The sequence below is a fragment of the Atractosteus spatula genome, chromosome 4 (assembly GCF_055471065.1).
Source record: "Atractosteus spatula isolate fAtrSpa1 chromosome 4, fAtrSpa1.hap1, whole genome shotgun sequence".
NCBI lineage: Eukaryota > Metazoa > Chordata > Actinopteri > Semionotiformes > Lepisosteidae > Atractosteus > Atractosteus spatula.
Window position 1 is genome coordinate 57,243,334 of NC_142709.1, and position 21,080 is coordinate 57,264,413.

At 52.1% G+C, this 21,080-nt stretch overlaps 1 protein-coding gene across 7 annotated transcripts; it reads right to left on the reverse strand.

Annotated features, from left to right (window-relative positions):
* Positions 1–126: 126 nt before the first annotated feature.
* Positions 127–20,333, reverse strand: rubcn (rubicon autophagy regulator). Of its 7 annotated transcripts, none has more exons than XM_088914395.1 (22): positions 20,102–20,248; positions 15,861–16,014; positions 15,215–15,298; positions 14,944–15,097; positions 13,014–13,120; positions 12,516–12,672; positions 11,541–11,960; positions 11,230–11,274; positions 10,070–10,165; positions 9,853–9,968; positions 9,455–9,650; positions 9,197–9,301; positions 8,245–8,319; positions 6,380–6,446; positions 6,051–6,183; positions 5,217–5,362; positions 4,418–4,482; positions 3,700–3,938; positions 2,959–3,020; positions 2,715–2,868; positions 2,358–2,451; positions 127–1,491 (listed from the first exon to the last, which is right to left on the reverse strand). In XM_088914395.1, the coding sequence occupies exons 1-22, from the start codon at positions 20,134–20,136 to the stop codon at positions 1,343–1,345; spliced, it is 2,853 nt and encodes a 950-aa protein (XP_088770521.1). In that variant the 5' UTR covers positions 20,137–20,248; the 3' UTR covers positions 127–1,342. The 7 variants fall into 7 exon arrangements, with proteins under 7 accessions (XP_088770521.1, XP_088770520.1, XP_088770522.1 ...); XM_088914394.1 differs by having other exon boundaries at positions 11,230–11,277; XM_088914396.1 differs by lacking the exon at positions 11,230–11,274 and having other exon boundaries at positions 20,102–20,333.
* Between the last annotated feature and the right edge of the window lie 747 nt (positions 20,334–21,080).

Here is a 21,080-nt window from a genome sequence, read left to right on the forward strand (position 1 = left end):
TCAGCTCCACACTATATCCTCTGAGCACCGAAAGCACAAACACTCCCACTTCTCCAGCGCAATCCACCAGTCTCTTGCAAACGCACACTAGGAGGTCCTTTAAAAAACGATTCAAACACAGAAAGATTTTTTCAGTTACCACATCTTTTAATAATCTCAATTGTCATACAGGACGGTTTTCTGATAGTGCAGGCAGGACGTCCTCCACGCTTCAGCTCAAACCGCCCTTCCCTCCCCCTTCCCTTTCCTCTTCGCACTCCTTACAGGCCGAGGGCCGTCTCCAGACACAATCGCCCCACAGAGTAGCACCAAGGCAGGAGGGCGCAGAGGGAGAGCACAGCTCGCTGACAGTGTGGAAGACCTTAGAAATACTAAAGACGGTGTTTCAGAGGCAGTGACGCATGGACAATTCTCACACCCAAAATCAGGTCACTGTCTGCAGAGGAGATGGGATTTTGTTCGCCGTGGAACCGGACTCGACTTTGTCGAGAAGCTTTGGTATCACCCTCATAACCTGGGGGACACCCCAGCCCACCCCAGCCCAGCGCACAGAGGTGCCCAGGGGGGGACGAACCCGGCAGCTTCACTGGCGCCTCCTCAGAGGAACCTCAGCAGCCCTGCAGCACGACTTAGTGACAGACAAAGCCAAATTCCAAAATCGCTTCACTTAAAAAAAAAACCAGCAATAAAATGAATTAAAAAATAAAACGACTTTTCATGAGACTCCGCGACAGTGCGACTTTGGCAGCGGAGTGGAACGGAGATGAGACAGGGAGACAGACGCAGTCTCTATCCTCGTCCGGAGCGACCGCCGACTGACGCCTCTTCTTCCTGAGGGGCTCCGCGGCTCCGGACTCCGAGTACCTGTGCCTCTGTAACCCCTGACGCCCCACCCTGCCCTCACCCAGCGGAGCTCGGAGCACAGTGCCCAGTCATAGCCCACACGTGGACACTAGCAGCACAACCTGACAACATAAATACATTCCCAGTACGGTCCAGAAGCGAATACAAGCGACAGTGTGCAACATGGGGTTAGGACACCCCCCAAAAAAAATCCCAGGAGGAATGAGCTGCCCCCTCCCTGAATCATTTTTCCTCTGTAGTCTGGAAAAAGAGCAGAGTTTGGATGGGGGTAAAAAAAAAAACTGCAGGACCCCAGTGCTGCAGCCAGGGGGCGCAGTTTCAAGTCTCTAGTGCAGCTCTGCATTCCAGTGTGTGCAATCTAGCAGAAGTGGTCAAGGGGAGGGGTGGGGGGCACACCCAACTGTCTCTGCAGTTGAGCTTTGTGCGTTCTGCCCCCTCCCCCCCCCCCAGCCCGCTAACCTCTCTCCGGAGGGGTGGCCTACTCCCCCCCACCCTCGTCCTCCCCCTCGTCCTGCTGCTCCTCCATGTTGCGGCGCGCCAGCCTCTCCCGCCGCTCCGCCAGGCGCTGGCACTTCGGGCACGGGCGCTCCCCCCGGAAGCAGGCGCGGTGATAGCAGGCCTTGCAATCTGGGACAGAGAGAGACCGCGGCAGCGGCGTTGGCGAAACCTCCGAAACGCACTGCAGCATCCAGCCCATGCGCCTCCCAGGGAGGCAGCCCCGCGAGGAGGACTTCCCACACCTAACTCTCATCTGAAAGACTGCAGCATTAAATACCTCCCTTCGCCTTGACCAAGGCATGCGATTTCCATTCTCAATTCATACTCCCATCAGGAAGACGGTATAGGGTACCAAATTCAAATCAAAACATTTATAAGAAGTTTTTGTCCCCTCTGCAGTAAGACAAATCAATGAATGTATGTAAATGTATTCCCTCCTCTACTATCTATTTATGCATCACATACTGTTGTGATTTCATGTGACTCTTTTTGCTCGTGTGTTTTGTACTTTATTTTAGAAGCCAAAGACAAACTTCCACAGCAGTGGACAAAGTATCTATCCGTCCCTTCGTGCCAAGATACCACCTAGTTGGATGGCTCTGGAGGTGAAGGTATCCCTTTTCCAATTGTCGAAATTGGCCACCCCCTCCACAACAGACACCCTCAGAAACTGACTATTTTAACAAACTACCGTCCTGCAAATACAGTCCCGGCACCAGCAGTGCTACCAGCTTATCCTTTCCAGCCTATCCTCTGCCTCCCCTCAACACTGAGCACAGCGCCCCCTTTCCACCCCCAGGTCAGAGGGAAGTCAGTTCTCTGTACTCTCATCTTGCAACTGTCTTGCCTTCCTCCCTTCTCTCCTGCCCCGTGGTAGGCACTTGGCAGGCTGCCTGGGTGGATATAATTCCCAGGTTCATCAGGAGGGGCAGAGCTGTGCCCGCCAGCTGTCTGGACACAGTTAAGCAAGGAGAGCCGCGTCTCCATCACCTCACCTTCACAGCGCCGGCACTTGTTCAGCTCGAAGGGGAAGATGATGTCCTTGTCGTTCCCACAGAACTCGCAGACAAAGCCCTTCGCCTGGCACAGCTGGAGAGGGAGGAGGACAGAGGAGAAATCAAGGGATGGAAGGAGACCGAGGGAGAGAATGAGGCTGGTGTACAACAGACAACACACCTGCACATGCTCAGTTTTGCATTACATGACTATCACACTCACAGAGACCATCACAGTTTTGTAGCACTTTGTGGATGTGTCGATCTGTTGTGCGCGCACGGTTGGTCGCATGTGCAAAGGAGAATTTATAAACGACTGTGTACCTCAAAGCGCAGACATGCGAGAGTGCTACTCACCATGCAGCCTGAGACATGGGTGGAACCCAGGCGCAGCAGCTCTCGTAGCCGGGGGGCCAGGTCTCCACAGCGCACCGCGCTGAGATCATTTAGGGAGAAGAGGTGCAGGTCCTCTGTCAGGTGACCTGGGACCAAGTCGAACTGATTCAGCACCCTGCGGATAGGAGAGGGAGGACACACAGTAAGGAAGGGTTTTACCCCAGTATACCATACACTCCCCAGTGTTAGACCCCTGGGCACTTACTCTTTGGCCAGACGGCAGGTCTTAAACATGTTCTTCATGTGGAACAGCTGGAGCCTCAGGAGCTGAGGGAGATAGAAGAGTTATCAGGGCATTACTATTAAGATTTCTTCTACATGGAAATTCGATAATAGTGAAAATGAAAATCATATTTAATAAATGGTGTGAATGTGTAAACCAGTCTGCACTACCAGTGTGTCCGTCAGTGAGTGTTTGACTCAGAGTGGTTTACTACTTCATTAATTTTCACAAACATGAAGCAGACAACACTACTAATATTGTGTTCAATATGTACCTTGAACGTGTGTATCGTTGCACATCAGTGTGTAATCATGCATGCATCAGCGTGTTTGAGTGTAAGAGTGTGGACTTTTTCTAGCAACCACATCACCCTGCAACTCACAGCTGGCCACCCAATGAAATTAAGCAGGTGTGAGCCTAGCCAGTACCTGGATGGGAGAAAAATGAAGGTTGCTGCTGAAAGAGATGTTAGTTGGCCCAGCAGGGGGCGCACACCCTGCAGTCTATGTGGGTCCTAATGCCCCAGTATAGCAACGGGGACATTATACTGTAAAAAGGCACTGTCCTTCGGATGAGACGTAAAACGTGGTGGTGGAGGGGAGTCCCCATTACCTGTAAAGTGCTTTGAGTGGAGTGTCCAGGAAAGCGCTATATATGTGTAAGCAATTATTATTATCATTATTTTTTTGGTGCATGTCCCAAAAGATATGCCTTCCTGCCTACCCGGACTTGCTCCAGCGCCTTGACCTTCTTGTAGAGGGCGCTGTTGATGTCCTGCAAGTTGAAGAGGGGATCTCCAGCAATCTTGCCCAGCAGGTCACGGGCAAAATTGCTGACAGGTTGTTTGCTGAAGTCCCAGCGGCGCAGTACACGACCCGGAACCACAGCCTGGGAGTTCTCATGGCAGCACTGGCAGAAATACCTGCCCAGGTACTCGCAGTACCGCAGTCGCTTGATGTAGTCTGAGAAGGAGACAGGCAAGAGTGTGACAAGCAGGAGGATTAAAGACATGGAAGATAGATACTCAAACATCATGCACTATCTCACACATACACTCTAGCAGTGCACTGAAAACTAGGCTGGGCTAATTTAAAATTAGTGCATTAGAAGGACACAGTATCATTTAGCACACAGCATCAGATTTGGGATCTGTGCTACAGAAGGGACATTGCCGTTTAATGGCTGGTTAGTTTAATGGGACAGCATCTGGCACAATTCCTGCTTTCCAAGCCATATCACAAAAAGACAGGCAAAATGAAACAAGTCACTTTACCTAGAATTATTTCCCAGGCAATGACCCTTTGGACAGTAGGCTGTCTGTAGGGCTCAGTAGGAGACAATCAAACCAGCAGGATGGACTGAATGGCCATATCTTTCCTGTCAATATCTCTGATGTTGTTTAGTCTCTCTCTGCCTGCCTGATCTTAGAGAGTCTGCTCACCTGGATCAACACGGGTCCCACAGCCTGCACACCTGTAGTTCTGTTTGGCAACCACTACCTTTCTCCTGAGAGAGGGTGGAGGGACAAAGAGAGCTGTTAGACTGGCAATGTATTCCCCTGCAGTATCTTCTCTTCTCCTTGTTGAAGACTTTCTGCACAGATAACACTGGCAACATCTCTCCACTCTATAGTCAAATTTGGCTTTCCTTCAGGCCTGTGCTGCCTGAACTGTTTGGAGGACAGCTGTCTCTCCCACCTACTGACCCCCTTCAGCTCCAGCTGTGACCCTCCCTGGCGACCTGCGCCCCTCCCCCAGGGCCCCCCTCCAGCTGTGACCCTCCCCGCCGACCTGCACCCCTCCCCCAGGACCCCACTCCAGCTGTGACCCTCCCCCAGGACCCCGCTCCAGCTGTGAAACTCCCCGCCACCTGCACCCCTCCCCCAGGACCCCGCTCCAGCTGTGACCCCTCCCCCAGGACCCCGCTCCAGCTGTGAAACTCCCCGCCACCTGCACCCCTCCCCCAGGACCCCGCTCCAGCTGTGACCCCTCCCCCAGGACCCCGCTCCAGCTGTGACCCTCCCCCAGGACCCCGCTCCAGCTGTGACCCCTCCCCCAGGACCCCGCTCCAGCTGTGAAACTCCCCGCCACCTGCACCCCTCCCCCAGGACCCCGCTCCAGCTGTGACCCTTCCCACCGCCTCCGTCCCCCCCAGGACCGCCCTCCAGCTTTGACCCCTCCCTGCTGTAGCCTCCAGCTGTCGCCTGCCCTTGCCACCAAACACAGATGGTACAAACTTACTTGGGTGCAGGGTGGATGTTGAAGATGATCTGGGGGCGAGGGGGAGCCCACTCCAGGTTTCCCCGGACTCTGATGCGGAGCTTGTAGATGTCAGCGTGTTCGCCGTCATCAGGAGAGATGGGCAGTGAGTCAGGGATGGGCAGGAGCTGGGGAAGCACAGTGTAATGCCATTCCATGTAATTCTGTGTTATGTGTTTCACTTTGTAATCTGTGATGGTGTGGATTCCGAGTGTCCCGGTCGTCGTTATAGTGCGATTCCAGTTTTACCCTGTAGTTATATTTGGATTTTTTTGATGGCTTTTCTGAGATGGGATCTTGATTTTCTGTATGTGTCCTTGTCTCCAGAGTCGCCATTTATCCACGGTTTTTGATTTGTAATGCAATACACTTGACCGTGATGTAGTCTGTTCTACAGTCCTGCACTGTATTCTGTTTTGTAGACCTGTACATCTGTAGACCCCGCACCATGATGCAATCCACTGTACCATATTGTGGTGAGCACAAGCAGGGTGCGAAATGAGCAACTGGCAAGCACAAGACTTTGTTTTAAAATCAACCCAATGATTTTGGAAAGAAAGCTGGATAAACTGAAACTAGCTAAAGTTTTAAAGATATGTTTTAAGGAGCCAGCAAGGCAACACAATAGTCAAGATGATTTTTCACTTCAGTTTTTGTTTGCTTATTGTACCTTGAACTCCTGTAGCGAACAGAACCAGGGATCTGTGCTCTTCTATATGACATTGCTGTCCTGTAAAGTCTTACACTGTACTTGTGTGGGTTTCTACCCCATGCTGTGCTGCAGAGTGGCGGGTTCGTAGCCACAGCCCCCCCTACCTTCTGAGGGGCATCATGCTCGGGGACCAGCCACTCCAGCTCGGAGGCGGCAGGCAGCTGCATCCCCTCGAACTGCCGCAGGAGCCCCATCGCGACGGACTCCGCAGAGTTGGACTGCAGGAACGAGTGGGAGCTGCAGAGAGAGGAGCGTGAGCCACAAAGAACACAGGTACTGGAAGACACAGCGTGCACAAGACTGGAGCAAGGCCAACGGAGAAACAGGAGCAGGCAAGACAAAGCACTCGTGACGGTCAGAGAGACGAGGGGCTGAGAGAAAGGGGGGCAGGGGGGAGGAAGAGAGGAGAGGAGCGAGGCGAGAGAGGACTTACGGAGACTCTGAGCTGAGGAATGATCGGCTGTTGGTGCTGCCGGTCACATTGCGCTTGATGTCAGCGTCTGCGGAGAGCGAGAGGAAGAAGGGGAAAACAATTCAGCAGGCGGGACACTGGGATATACACAGGAGCACACACAAGCCAGATGGAGACAGCCACATCTAAAACGTGTTGCTGCCAGTTTGTGATACAGGATGGACCCAGGACACCTATAAACAACAATGGGGGAAGTAGCAATACAATGTGACACCCTGCTTAGATCCTCCAAGTCTAATCTCTTCTAAAACATCAACCTGCAAAATAATCCACAGTCTCATAAAGTACCCCTGTGCTGTCAATTAATAGCATACAGCAGCCACAAGCTGGGGTTACAAAATGCATTTATTATAATACCTGGCTTAAATATGTTAGGATGAACTATTTCATTATGTTATGAGGGGGAAAGAAGTCAAAGGGGCACCATGCAAGAAGGGAGAAACGATGAGTGTAACAGTTTGGCTGGTAAGGCAACAGAAAATCAGGCAGACGGACAAACAGTCAGGTGGCCACGAGCAACACCAAGAGCAGCAAGGGCAGGAAGCTAGGCTCTGCAAGGACTCCACATGGCTACCGACTGCTACCTTGAGTGGCTCCATTCTCCAACAAGCGAGAGACAGAGCAGGATAGATAAAGTAAGAGGTGGGTGAGCGTCTGTGTCTGTGATCGAACCCTGCACCTTCTTATCCCCTTCTCCACTGTCCTCACTGCTACATGAAGTGCACAGCTGCACAGAAAAAAACTCCTATTGGAGGCACCCCTGAACCATCAGGCATCAAATCCCTTCACCACCTAGAACGGTTGTGACTCAGGAAGCTAACCAGTGCACTCCCAACCACAGTGTCAGGGTCAGCTGGAGAGGAAGGACGATCCAAGACACAGCCAGAAAGGGAGTTAAAGAATCATTGTTAGTAAGCTAGCTAGCTCTATCCCAAAACAGCAGCACACCCCAAAGCAACTATGATCTACTGCAGCCCCACAGCAAAGGCCTCTCACACTAACTTACATACAGACACACTCACAGTACACCGTCACTGTAGGCGGTCTAATGCCTGCCACCTGGTCTCCTGAGTCACAGTAGCTGGTCTACACCCCTCCCGGTCTCCTGTGTCACAGCAGCTGGTCCACACCCCTCCCAGTCTCCTGTGTCACAGTAGGCAGTCTACACCCCTCCCGGTCTCCTGTGTCACAGCAGCTGGTCCACACCCCTCCCGGTCTCCTGTGTCACAGTAGGCAGCGTACACCCCTCCCGGTCTCCTGTGTCACAGCAGCTGGTCTACACCCCTCGCGGTCACCTGTGTCACAGTAGGCAGTCTACACCCCTCCAGGTCTCCTGAGTCACAGTAGCTGGTCTACACCCCTCCAGGTCTCCTGAGTCACAGTAGGCAGTCTACACCCCTCCAGGTCTCCTATGTCACAGTAGCTGGTCTACACCCCTCCAGGTCTCCTGAGTCACAGTAGGCAGTCTACACCCCTCCAGGTCTCCTGAGTCACAGTAGGCAGTCTACACCCCTCCCGGTCTCCTGAGTCACAGCAGCTGGTCTACACCCCTCCATGTCTCCTGAGTCACAGCAGCTGGTCTACACCCCTCCAGGTCTCCTGTGTCACAGTAGGCAGTCTACTCCCCTCCTGGTCTCCTATGTCACAGTAGCAGGTCTACACTCCACCAGTGTTTCTTGTGACAAGTCCAAACCATGTGCAGTCTCTGTTTGTCATTTTCTTCTGTGAGGTTGCTTTTAATACAGTCATACAGACTGTAATACGTCTCTCAGCCTCTCACACATTCAGTCACTCTGCAGTGCAGGGGCAGGGGCAGTAGCAGGTACCTGAGAACAGGGAGGCGAGGGACAGTGAAAGTCCACTCCTCGACACCGCCAGTAGGGACCCCCCCTCGCTTCCATCTGAGGGACAACAACACTTCACTGGGCACCATTTCCATGGCAGTGCCCCCCATAACCTCCCTATACACACTCTCACTCGGAAACAGCACTCCCAAACCCGCTCAACTCATCCCCATTCTGTAAACCCTGGCAACACTGCAACATCCTCCCAGAGACACAGCCCTGCCCTGGAGCTATACTGGACCACAAGTCTTTTATTCTATTACAGGGAGGCCTGTTAGAGTGACGCAGAGACTCTAAAACAGCTTTCAGACTCCCCACTGATCTGCTGGCTGATCTGGTTGGAAAAACAGAGGAAAGGAATTATCTACATTTCTATGATTTTGTTTCAACCATACATATGTGTAAATGAGCCTGGAACCTATCCTAGAAGTGTAGGGCACAAGGCAGGACTAAACCATGAACTGGATACCAGTCCACTACTGAGCACATATACACACAGCCTAAAGACAGGAGTGACAGACTTAACAGATCTTAAATGACTTAACACGAGTGCAAGTCAGAGGATTGAGCTAGTGTCCAGACTGCAGATAGGCACACTTTCCATTTCTCTTTGATAAGGTGGTGTCTCTCTCCATTTTGCATTAATGAACGTTTTAAAAAAAATATCCCCATAAAGTGTTTGAAGAAATTCCATAAACTTTAAATCTTTACACAAGGGACAAACTCAGGTCTGCTCTCTTCCTTAAAGAAATGAGTTGGGGAGTGAAAAACCAGGAATCACGCTGGGGTAAGGTTTTCGGACAGCACCACGGTAACACTACATGCACAGATCTCTGGAAGTAATAAACACCACTCCTCTTAGCCTCGCTGCCTCTCCCTCATTACTCCTCTCTGTGATGCTCAATCAATCCCAATTTCTTTCCCCTCTCCATACCTCTCAGTTCGCACTCCTCCACCTCCTCAGCAGAGCCAGAGTCAGAGAGGTGCAGGGAATCCTGGGAGCTATGCTGGGAGTCACCACTGTCAGAAGTTGGAAATGCTGGAATGGGGGTAAAGAGACAAATATGAGAGATCTTGCTTTGTCATACAACATAGAATACACAGTTATTCAGGGACAGGGCCAAGGAGTGGGACAGAGAGGCGAGTGAAGGTGTAGGATGGTGCTGAGAAGGTGTAACAGGCAGTAACGCACTGTGCTGTGACTGCACTGCTGGCTGCTGCCGGCTCTTCCTGATCTGCTGCCTGCGCAGACGAATCTTCTGTTTCAGCTGCTGGATCTCGGAGTCACTCTCTTCCTCCTCCTCTGCCTCGGCACGCAGTCGCAGGTTACACTTCATCAGCTCAATGGCCGCGATAAGGGACTCTGAAATACTGAAGTGTGCATTCTCCTGCAGGCAGACAGGGGGCGCTATTACTATCACATTCTCTCTCCCAGTTCCTCTGCTCCCACAGCCTCCCCACCCCCCTCTCCCAGTTCTCCCAGACCCTCTGCTCCCTCCCTTCCCCTCTCCCAGTTCTCCCAGTTCCTCAGCTTCAGCCACCAGCCCACCCCTCTTGCCTGAGTCAACTCCACCTGCAGCCACGCCTCACCTTCTCCAGGTCAGCACAGCTGCCAAAGTCTTGCTCGGAGAGGTAGCTGATGAGGCTCTGTCCCTCGGATGGCCGGCGAAACATGCCGTCAGAAACACTGCTGTTCTGAGACCCATCTACAAGACGCAGGAGACGCGTCAAGCCCCACATACAGACTGACATGCATGTGCATGCAAAACTGCCAAGAACTTTGATTTGGTCCAAGTGCCACACCTACCCGACTCCATATACAGAGAGCTGGGGCTGCTGTCCTCGCTGCTCTGGGGGGAGAAGGCGCTGTACTCTTTCGCTCCACACACCTCGGCCCGTGACTCTGACACACATACACACACAGGTCAGTGCACACACAGGGAAGATGCTGTACTGGGTAGCAACTCTGCGACAAGGATATCTGCATGGACGTGAAGGTGCAGCTGTACGGCCTTGATAGCCACTCATGGGTGTTTTGTGGGTACGCATGCTATCACCACTGTACAACACAGAAACACCAGAATGAGGTGGTTTTAAAACACAATTAATCATTGCATCCGGCAAACAAGATTATTCCTCAAAGGGGAAAAAAGAAAAAACGTTCAGTAATGAAGAAACAAAACAATTCTGTCAATACGATGAATTAGCTTGGCTCTGAACCATGGCCTGGGCTGAGAGGCACCTTTTCACACCTCCTCCAAACTTCCCTCCTCTTTCCACTTCCTCTGCCCCCTGCCCCCAGGCCATGACAAAGGGGTAAAATAATGACCGCACAGCCCTGCTGTATTAAAACTCACGCCACCTCAAGTTGAGCCGGATGGTCCCGTTTTCTCACAGCACTTCCAGGAAAGGGCTCTCAATGTCACCCTCTTCTGAAGCGTCTGTGTCAGACCCTGCACCCCTTACAAGACACAGATGTGCACGTGCCTGCCCTGCTCTCTGCTTGCCGTCTACCAAAGGGGCAGCAAAGGAGGCCTTGTGGCCCATTGGTAAGGATGCTCAAGACTGCCTGTGCTCCTTCAGTGAGTTACAGAACCTCGCTGGGCTTACCCCCTAGGATGAGACTTCAAAGCAAGCACAGTATAGATGGAGGCTCTGCAGCAGCAAATGTGATTCCCAGAGTGCCCTGCTAGCCTGAGAGCAGCTCTTTGGATAAGGCTGTCTCCTGAATAATGCGATATTATTGCCATGATGATTCTACTAATGCTCATAATTTCTTGCATTTATACAGTGCTTTTCATTCCGAGAAACTGTATGTGAGTAAACCAAGGCAGTTCCTTTTGATGCACCAGGGCTGTGTAAAACATCACTGTGAGAAGCCAGGAGAGTGCAGTGAAGGTGAGGCATGCAGCGAGAGAGGGGAGATGGAGAAAGGGAGATGGAAAGCGCAGTGTGAGCACCGCCAACCTGCCACAGGGTCCTCTATTATAATGGTGATGCTCCTGTGTCCCCCTGCTTCATAGAGTACAAAGAGAGAGGGGTTAGAGGAGAGAGCAGGGGGGAGGGAGAGTGGAACACAGAGTTAGAGAGAAACAGAGAAAGCCAAGATAAACAGACAATCTTCAGTTAAAAATTAAACTGTGAGAGATACATGCAGCCACAGACAGAGCTCAGCAGGCAGACACACCCCTAGCTACACAGATATCCTACACACACACCCACCCAGACGCGCCCACCCCCACAACAGTCCACAGAGTGACCCCCAAAACCCTCCTCACCGTTGCTTCGTTTCTGCATGACCCCGGTGTCGGACAGGGAGCGGGCGTGCCCCTGCTTGGCCCCTCCACACCGGTCGGGCCCCTGCCCTTCTGAGAACGAGGAGCGTCGGGGGGACGTTGCTAGGGGGCCACGCCTGGCAACAGAGCCCTCCACCAGGTCGCTAGTGGTGGAGCTGTTGGCGGAGCCTCGGCGCCGGCGCTGGCCCAGGTTACCGATGGCCAGGTACTCTGGTCCGTCATCAAAGTCACCTTCCCCCGCCTCGACCCCTTCACCCCCCTCGCCAATCCAGGCAGGGGAGCTGGGCTCCGTCAGGGAGATGTGGGGGACCATGGGGGGCCCCAAGGGAGTTGAGGCACTATCCTGCTGCCCAACCCCACACATCCAGGGGGCACCAGACACACTGTGACACAAGGAGACACCTGGAGAGAGTGGGGGTGGTCGAGCGAGACAGTTAACGTGTGAGCATACATTTGCCTCCCCCTTTAGCATGCAGGCACTACAAGCACCCAACCCCCTCCTCCTCCGGCCCGCACAGCACCCAACAGTCTCACTCCTCCTCCGGCCCGCACGGCACCCGACAGACCCACAACCCCCCCTCCTCCAGCCCACATGGCACCCAACAGACCCACAACCCCCCTCCTCCGGCCCCAACGGCACCCAACAGACCCACAACCCCCCTCCTCCGGCCCGCACAGCACCTGACAGTCTCACTCCTCCTCTGGCCCACACGGCGCCCGACAGACCCACAACCCCCCTCCTCCAGCCCGCACAGCGCCCGACAGTCTCACTCCTCCTCCGGCCCACACGGCGCCCGACAGACCCACAACCCCCGTCCTCCGGCCCGCACGGCGCCCAACAGACCCATGGCGCCCAACAGACCCACAACCCCCCTCCTCCGGCCTGCACGGTGCCCGACAGACCCACAACCCCCCTCTCCCACTCACACAGCGTCTGAAGTTGAGTACACATGATACCTTTCTCCGTCTCCATTAGGGTGGAGTTTGTGGCAGTGTGGCGTTGGGGTACTTTGATGTGTGGGGGGCAGGACACCTCTCTGTCCCTTAAGCCTGGCAGTGCACACAGACCCTGAGTCTTCAACAGACACAGTGGTGTCTGCTGCAGGTGAGATAACTGCAGAGAGGGAGACAGTAACAACATGACTGGTGGTGTCAAGGTGCCAGAGACAGTAAGAGAGAAACCAGGAAAGTTAGAGGAACTCAGTGGAAATTCAAGACTGGGAAAACGTCTCTTGAAATGCAGTTAGGCACATAATGGTACACACAGGTAGTAAAAACTGACTAGAAATGTAAAATGGGAATCATGGACCTTGAAGAAGCTAAGAAAAAGAATGAATTTTTTCATCTTGCAAAACTAAAACCACAACAGCGAAACGTTTTGATTTTCTTCGGCGATCGCGACAGTGAGACACCAGGAGAGACAGAAAGAGAGATGGCAGCAGCGGCACTGCTTACCCTGCCAGTGTCAATCAGGGCCAGCAGTCGGGGGTCGTTCTGCTCCACCGCCTCCAAGCACTGAAACATGGCTGAGACGTGTGGCTCACTGAGCAGGAAGGCACCCTCTGGGACAGGGAGGGGAGGAGAGACGGGTGACACTGAAACTACCATGTCCGACACGCATGTCCGTTTGCATGCATGTACTGGTGAGGACCTCCCACTGGCTCTCACATTTAGCATTTATTTACTGTTCTTTATGCCAATAAAATTAAAGACAGACCTGTATACAGTATATACTGCATACTGACACCAAAACACTGCTGTGAGAATCGGAGCCTTAGTGCGGCTTACCGGCTAAGGAGCTGTAATTACAGCTGACCTGCCACTCGAGGCCACTACACATCTTTTAAATCTTTGTAAATAGCCTCACACTGGGTGATAAGTGGCTAGATTAGTAGTGAAGGTTGTTTCTACGCATTTCACTCACATGGGGTTAATTAGGATTTTTGCTCGGTATTTAAAGGACATGCATGGTGCTAGTGGTGGTTGGGATTTTTGGTTGCTTTCCTTTTGTTGCCGTGCGGAAAAGATCTACAGTACAGACCTGAGGACTTGACAGCTCTTGGCCCCAGGGACTACCCTGCTTGAGTGGAAGGGCTGTGACAGAGGATTTGTTTTTATCCAAGAGGAGCCCAGACAGCCTTCTGCTTGCTTGGTTAGTCTTCTCTGAGCTACTTCCAGGGCAGCAACACCCTCTTTGAACAGTGAAGACCAGCGTCTGTTTTTGTAAAACAGTTCTCAGGGATCTTTAAAGACCTCACATGGCTTCTGTTGAATAGCTATTTACTCTATACTGCCTGTATCTCAGCAGCAGACCTTATCACATCACTTCCACACATTGTCTAAATGACAGCCATAATGAATCAACATTAACTCGATTTAATTGGCCCCATCTTTCAATTCCCACTGACCTGACATTACCGGAGCCCATTCTTGCTACGTGCAAACAGGAGTTTTCACTTTAAGACACTGTTTGCCAGACATTTGTATTTGCTTTTCTGCTGTTGCTACTACAGCAAATGGGACGACTTCACGAACTGCACTATCGTATTAACAGATCACCAAGGAACTTGTTCTGCACCAGATCCCAACCCACAGGCAAGCTGCACGTTTCTTGAGATTACTATTTAAGGAACAATCTTTTACAACAAGTTTAATCATAAGTGATGTGGAAATTGCTCAGCTCATAACTAGTACTGGAATTGCTCAAAATAGTTAGACAAGATCTGTCTTCCTTAAAACTCAAACTGAATGTCCCTGGGAGCAGCTCAGACTCTCACTGCATAGCAGCCATTGTAGGTTTTACAAGCTATGGGCTTTTAGAAAACCTGTCACTAGAAGGAGGATACAAAATGTGTAATGCCTGTGAACTTTTGGATAGATCTGTTGAACAAAAGCAAGTTGCACTTATATTAAAAACTATTGCTCCGTTCAGCACGTTTTTTCATTCTGGAGCTTTTAAAGTATGAAGTGGCTCAAGCTCCTGTGCAAAGGGTATCTGATCCATTTCTCTGCTATCCCTATAAAAAAGAGGCTCCCAGTCTTTGATGGTGGTTTTTGTTCCACCTGGGCACTCAAATAACTGACATCTTTGTAGACCAAATAATACATTTGATATTTGAACTCTGATTGTTTTTAGTTACTAAACATGTAGGATGTTGACTTTTTACTGCTGTGTTCCTTTCGTATCTTATCTTCAACTTCAGAGTAGAAAAACAAACCTGCAAAAGCTTGCAACCAAGCAACTTGCTGACTCAGTTAAGGAATCCAGTAAGTGTGGGATTGAGAAACCCTGCTCTAGCCATCTAGACATTCTTCTGGTACTAACAAACAGGTGCTGTACCCACCCCACCAACACTCTCATGCAGCGGCAGGCACAGTGTCTTACCGTTGTAGTACTTTCGGGTATGATGAGCGTGGCACAGCAGGGGGCGCAGCTGAGCAGACAGGCGGTGCACCTGCAGGCTGTGCAGCAGCCAGCGCTCTGCCTTGTGCCCCTCCCCTCCAGAAGAGAGCCCCAGCACCGGCTCCAGACGACTGAACTGCAGGAGAGGAAACAGTGACGTGATGTGGAGAACTGCTGAGTGACTCCTCGGTGGATGGCACAGCGAGTGTTCTGCTCAATGACAGCATGGCTGGAAACACACGCAGTACTGTACCTTCTCTACATGCTCCGCCAGGTGGGGGCTGATCCTGCGCACACACCACACAAAGCGCCAGTAATCCTTCTGCTTACAGTACACCTGCAAAACACACAACATCACACATGGTACCGTCACACGGCTGCATGGCGCACACATACACACGGCACACGGCTGCATGGCGCGCGCACACACACACACACTGCACACACACTGCACACACACTGCACACACACTGCAGTACGCGCACACACGGCAGTGACACTGCACACACACTGCAGTACGCGCACACACGGCAGTGACACTGCACACTACTGCAGTACGCGCACACACGGCACACAGAGCAACATTTCGTGCAATGCTGTCAGGAGAACCAGGAACACAACTGGCACAAAAACTCATGGCCAGAATTCAACAGATTGTCTGCTGTTTCCAGGAGGAAAGTCCGCTGAACTAATTTTACAGTTTATAGTTTGAACAGGAATGCAGTCAGCAATAAAAATGATGAGTGTACACAAGGAGCAGTGTTAGTAATACTCCTCTGCCAGCAGTTACTGTAGACAAGTGCTCCTATTAATAGCACCCTAGCACGGACACATGGACAGTACTTGTGTGCACTGCGCTCTCAGCGCAGCCAGACAGCCCCGCTCTGACCCCACTGTACCTGGTCATGCTTCAGCCCGTGACTCAGGATGTTGTTCATGTCCTTGTGCAGCCGCTGCAGGCCACCATAGCGAGACCACACATTGGGGTTGTTAGTGGACAGCAGCCCCTCCACTGTTGTCTTCAGGCTGTACAGCAGCTTCCAGTGCTCTCGCCTGTGGAGGAGGGGGAGAGACAAGACACCTCAAGGTCAGAGGCTGAGCACAGCAGATACAGAGGGACAGAGGCACAGTGAGGTGAGGGGGGAGAGACAAGATAGCTCGGGGTCAGAGGCTGAGCACAGCAGATACAGAGGGACAGTGGCACAGTGAGGTGAGGGGGGAGAGACAAGATAGCTCAGGGTCAGAGGCTGAGCACAGCAGATACAGAGGGACAGAGGCACAGTGAGGTGAGGGGGGAGAGACAAGATAGCTCAGGGTCAGAGGCTGAGCACAGCAGATACAGAGGGACAGAGGTACAGTGAGGTGAGGGGGGAGAGACAAGATAGCTCAGGGTCAGAGGCTGAGCACAGCAGATACAGAGGGACAGAGGCACAGTGAGGTGAGGGGGGAGAGACAAGATAGCTCAGGGTCAGAGGCTGAGCACAGCAGATACAGAGGGACAGAGGCAAAGTGAGGTGAAGGGGGAGAGACAAGATAGCTCAGGGTCAGAGGCTGAGCACAGCAGATACAGAGGGACAGAGGTACAGTGAGGTGAGGGGGGAGAGACAAGACAGCTCAGGGTCAGGGGCTGAGCACAGCAGATACAGAGGGACAGAGGAGCAGTGAGACCAGGGATAGAGACAAACAAGACAGCTCAGGATCACAGGCTGAGGACAGCGGATACAGAAGGACAGAGGAGCAGGGGGAGCGACAGGGAGATATAAGAGAGGTCATAAGTGTCAACAAAAGCTGCTTACAGCACCTCTTCTACAAGGACCAGAAAAACCAAGATAAAAAGAGGAAAATAAAAGCAGTGTGCAGCGATTCCTGCCGACTCGCTTCCTGGATTTCCTGGAGCTTCCCCTGAGTCAGCAATCTGACACTAAGTATAGCACATACACAGACGGAGGAGTACTGCTGTCTTCATGGAGGTGCACACTCACACACAGCATATAGCTACACACACGCACTCCAGTTACACTTTTGTGGGGACGTCTCATTGACTCCTTCTGTTTTTATTTACTCGTCAACATTCCACCGACACAAAACCTGATAAGGACTGAAAGCAGACCTCCGAGACATAAACTGGGCTCCTGTAGAGATTTCATAGGATGCCGTTTCATTTTTTAAAAAGGTCATTTGTTTTGCAAGGACTTAAATGCCTGTCCTGACGACACCCGCCTTCAAGCTGCTCCTCCGTGTGGCTCTTTTCGCGACTCCGGCCCTCACGAGCGCAGGCCCGGAGCTGCGGTCACAGGCAGCAGCTCGCCAGGTGGCTTGAGCCCTGTGCCTTGATTCAGCTCGCTCAGCTCATCGTGGGAATTACAACTCGCTGGGATGGGGGGCGGGGGCGGCCTTGCAGCAGCTGACAGTAGCGAGGTCTGCTGCCACAGCCACATCAGACACAAGCTCCAGTTTAAGGACTTGAACACGGCGCTGCTGGCAAGGAGAAGCAGAGGGACCCAACAGGATCTGCAGGTATGGAAAGCAGCGTGAGCTCCTGACCGGGTGGGTTCCTGAACGCCAGCAGACTGAACGTTGTGGCCTCGAGTTTGTAAACAACCACAAATAAAACTAAAAATTAAAGGGGGCAGACAGACTCTCTTTGTCCAGAGCCGAGCCGGGGGGAGGAGGCTGAGACTGAGCAGCCACTGTGGAGAGACGAAGAGGACAGCACACTGGAAAGACGGGAGGAGAGTAGTGCGGTTCACGTTGACCCCGCGCCTGCCGCACTGCGAGCTCCCTGGGGGCCTGAGCGTCGTGCAGGGGTCTTAAACCGACAGGCGAAGCAGAAAGCACTCGGCTTTCACCCTCAGTCACACTCCTTCGCTGCGAGAGGGTGCTCTTGCACAAGCACAATGGTTTCCGTTTTTGGTTGCTTGCTGACACAGTAGCCTCGAACTAACAGCACGGAGCAGGAAAGGGTGTCAGATTAGCCGAGAGGGAAGTGCAGGCACTATCAGCTGCTGCTGCAGAGGTCACTTCTGCATGGAACTGTGAAGGCAATAAGCGTTTCAGCCTTCTCTCCTGATTCACTCCGACACTGGCTAGAGATCAGTGGGCGGGAGTGGGAGATGCTAAGTGGGCATCCGCTTTGTGAAAAAGACACAAGCAATCGCAAGTCCCCGAGATGAGGTCAGCAGCAGCCGCAGTCCACCAGGCTCTGCCAGGGTGGTGACACATTCAGCAGCTGCACGCAGAATGTCAAAGGACCTGAGGAAGCTGATGAGGGAGGAGCGGTCCAATAGCATGTCCTGCTCAGCTGGCAGAGAGAGATGCCAAATCACTCTCATTAGATCCCGATCAGAGATCCCAAATCACTTCGCAAATATCACACAACACAGGCCCTTTACAGGCACACTGACATACAGTACTGACGGTGGCCACACACACACCCCGGCAGCAGGCACACTCACAGACACACACCCTGAGAGCGGGCACACACACACTGCTCAAACAAACACACCCCGACAGCCTGTACAGACTACAGATATACAGTATATGAGGACTGGACTCTCCTCTGTAACCTGCTGTACTGTACCTGACTGTTGATACTGTGACAACACGGAAGACTTTCTTGATCAAAGTCTGCGGAGTCCAGTCAACTAAGCCGAGAAGTCGCCGAAAACTACAATAACTGTCATAAACCTAAGCCATTGGCCTTAATTACATGCAGTTAACCATAAAAAATAAAAAAAAAGTATGAAAATCCAAGGCCAGTTTCAGAAGTATGCAAATACCGCAAGTAGAGAAGATGGCATCATGGGTGGATAAGCAAATGCTGGCAGAAAGCAAATGCAAGAATGGATTCAACTGCTGTGCAACGGGAGTCTGAGCGCCAGCGTTGCCCGCGGTGACACGGTACAGCGCTTTAGCAACTTCCCCTCCCTCCCTCGGCCTGACCGCAGCAGAGGGGGTAAATACGCCGGGCCAGCCCCTAGGAAACTCCCCCACCACCACTGGACTTTTCAGCACAAGGAACAAGGAAGTCCTGCGCAGCGAGAGTACCAGCGGACAAAACCCCTCCCAGCACCGGCGCACACTCCAGTCTCGCCCTGCGCGAGACAGACTTTTTTTCCCCCACATAAGAAGTAACAAACCTCCGGGCCTCACTGCTGCAATCTGGACTAAGCAAGCCCCCCGTCCCCAGATTTACATCCCCCCTGTTTCCTTAGAAGACTGGGAAGAAGAAATTCATTCCCCTTCATAACATCTATAGCAAAGACCAGTAGGCTGCAAAGCCTGGCTCCAGTCTGCATCCTGAAGCACTTAACAGGTCCACAGTCACAGCGATGAAGAAGGTGCTGGTTTTGTCAGGGTGACAGCACAACTGTGGGTCAGGAAATACAAGCCAGAGGCAGATCAGTCAATAAACCGACCAGCAGTAAGGAAGATGCCAGAGCTTTGACACATTCTAAGGCATTTAGTGGCACTGCAGTCTTACAGGATGACTAACCATACGGTTTGTGGGGATGCTAGGCGAGTACTCTTCCTTCACAACCGCCTGGGGCGTCAATGCAGTACAGGATACTGCCCAGTAAGAGCGACTGGGACACACTGGGACACATGACAGCGGTGACCTCCTCCTGCCTTGGCCAAGGGTCACCGTGTTCACCTCCCGCCCCCGCAGCAACGCACAGAGCTGACGGACAGCACAGCGACACACGGCCGGCCGATGATGTTACAGCTTCCCGCTAGTGTCGGCAGGGCAAAAGACAGTTCCAGCCTGCGTTGGTCCACATCGTCCAGGGAAAAAACGGCTGTCAGCAGTCCATCTCCCCCAGCGCCTCGGTTCTCTTCCCAGGTTTCTCCCCGGTAATGCAATTACTCCTCCCGACAGCTGCGCACCCGGCTTTAATGGCACGATCATCTGTGCCGGTGCGTGTTCAGAGGGCATCTGCAGCCCACACAAGCCCGCTTTCCCCGAGCCTAATAATAGCTCAGTGAACGCCAGCCCACACTCAACACACACGGCTGGGGCAAAAAAACAAACACCCGGACCGCACCCTCACAGTCCCCCTGTCTCAAACATGCGTTTATTCCGCCGAGACTGTTCTAGAACCCCGCAGAACCGCAGGTCCGGCTGCGGGTGGTCACTCACCTGCGGTCCCCGGCCTCCGCCTCCTGAATCTCCATGCTGATGTACCGGTGCTGCGGCACGAAGCGCTGGGACTGGGGAAACCGAGCCAGAGTACCCCTCTACCTGGCTTCTCAGACTGCGCGGTGCCTTCGCCTTCAGCCGCAATCCAATCAGCCCCAGCCTTCAGGGTCAGGAATGTAACGCAAAACGATAAGACCAGCTCCAACCCCTCCTCTATCTCACCGCCGACTTCCTTCTTCCGGTTGGGGCGGGAGGAAAGTAGAACTACAAAACCCAGAGGTCTCAGCGACATGGACGGCTTAATTTAATTTGTTTTGAGAAAAACTATTATCAGCACCAACACGGCTAGTGATATTCCCTTCAGTTTTGGTTTGGACTGCTGTCTGTAGGTTATACATTTTATAAATACTTCTTCATTGTATTGGTATAGTGCCTATTGTCCTTAAGGATCTCAAAAGATTTTATATATAGGGGACCTCTTCACCCAGCATTAACAAGTGCAGTCCCCTTATACAAGAGGATTAAATTGAATTAAAAAGGTAGTTTCAGGAGGGCACCCCTTTCCTTACAAATAACATAATGGGTGAGCACAAAAAACTGGCTAAGTATGTGTCAACAGAAGTGATAGAGACCCGTTAGGCCAACAATTCACACAAATAATTGTATATGAACTCTGAAACAGTGAAGGCCAAAGATCCTACGAGGCATCGGTGTTGGTAACATAGTGGAATTCTAACAAAAAGTATTTACTATTTTATTACCCTCTTTTTAAAAAAAAAGATATATGTACCAGAAAAAATGTATTGCTGGCAATGTTTAACACACCAAAGGCTTAATTTAAAAAAAAGCTTAATGAAACATCCTTTTACACAAGGATCCTTTCGCAGTTGTATGCATACACCTCAGGCTATTGTGCAATACGCCTTTTTATCCATTACGAGGAGATGTGAGGACACCGACACATCTATTCCTCCAGCCA

Coding starts and splice junctions, on each gene's coding strand:
- rubcn (XM_088914391.1), bottom strand. CDS start 20,136: ATGGAGATTCAGGAGGCGGAGGCCGGGGACCGCAG. Junction 13,121..14,943: donor TACCCGAAAGTACTACAACG/GTAAGACACTGT, acceptor TCCCTGTCCCAG/AGGGTGCCTTCCTGCTCAGT. Junction 12,673..13,013: donor CCCTGATTGACACTGGCAGG/GTAAGCAGTGCC, acceptor CCCTCTCTGCAG/TTATCTCACCTGCAGCAGAC.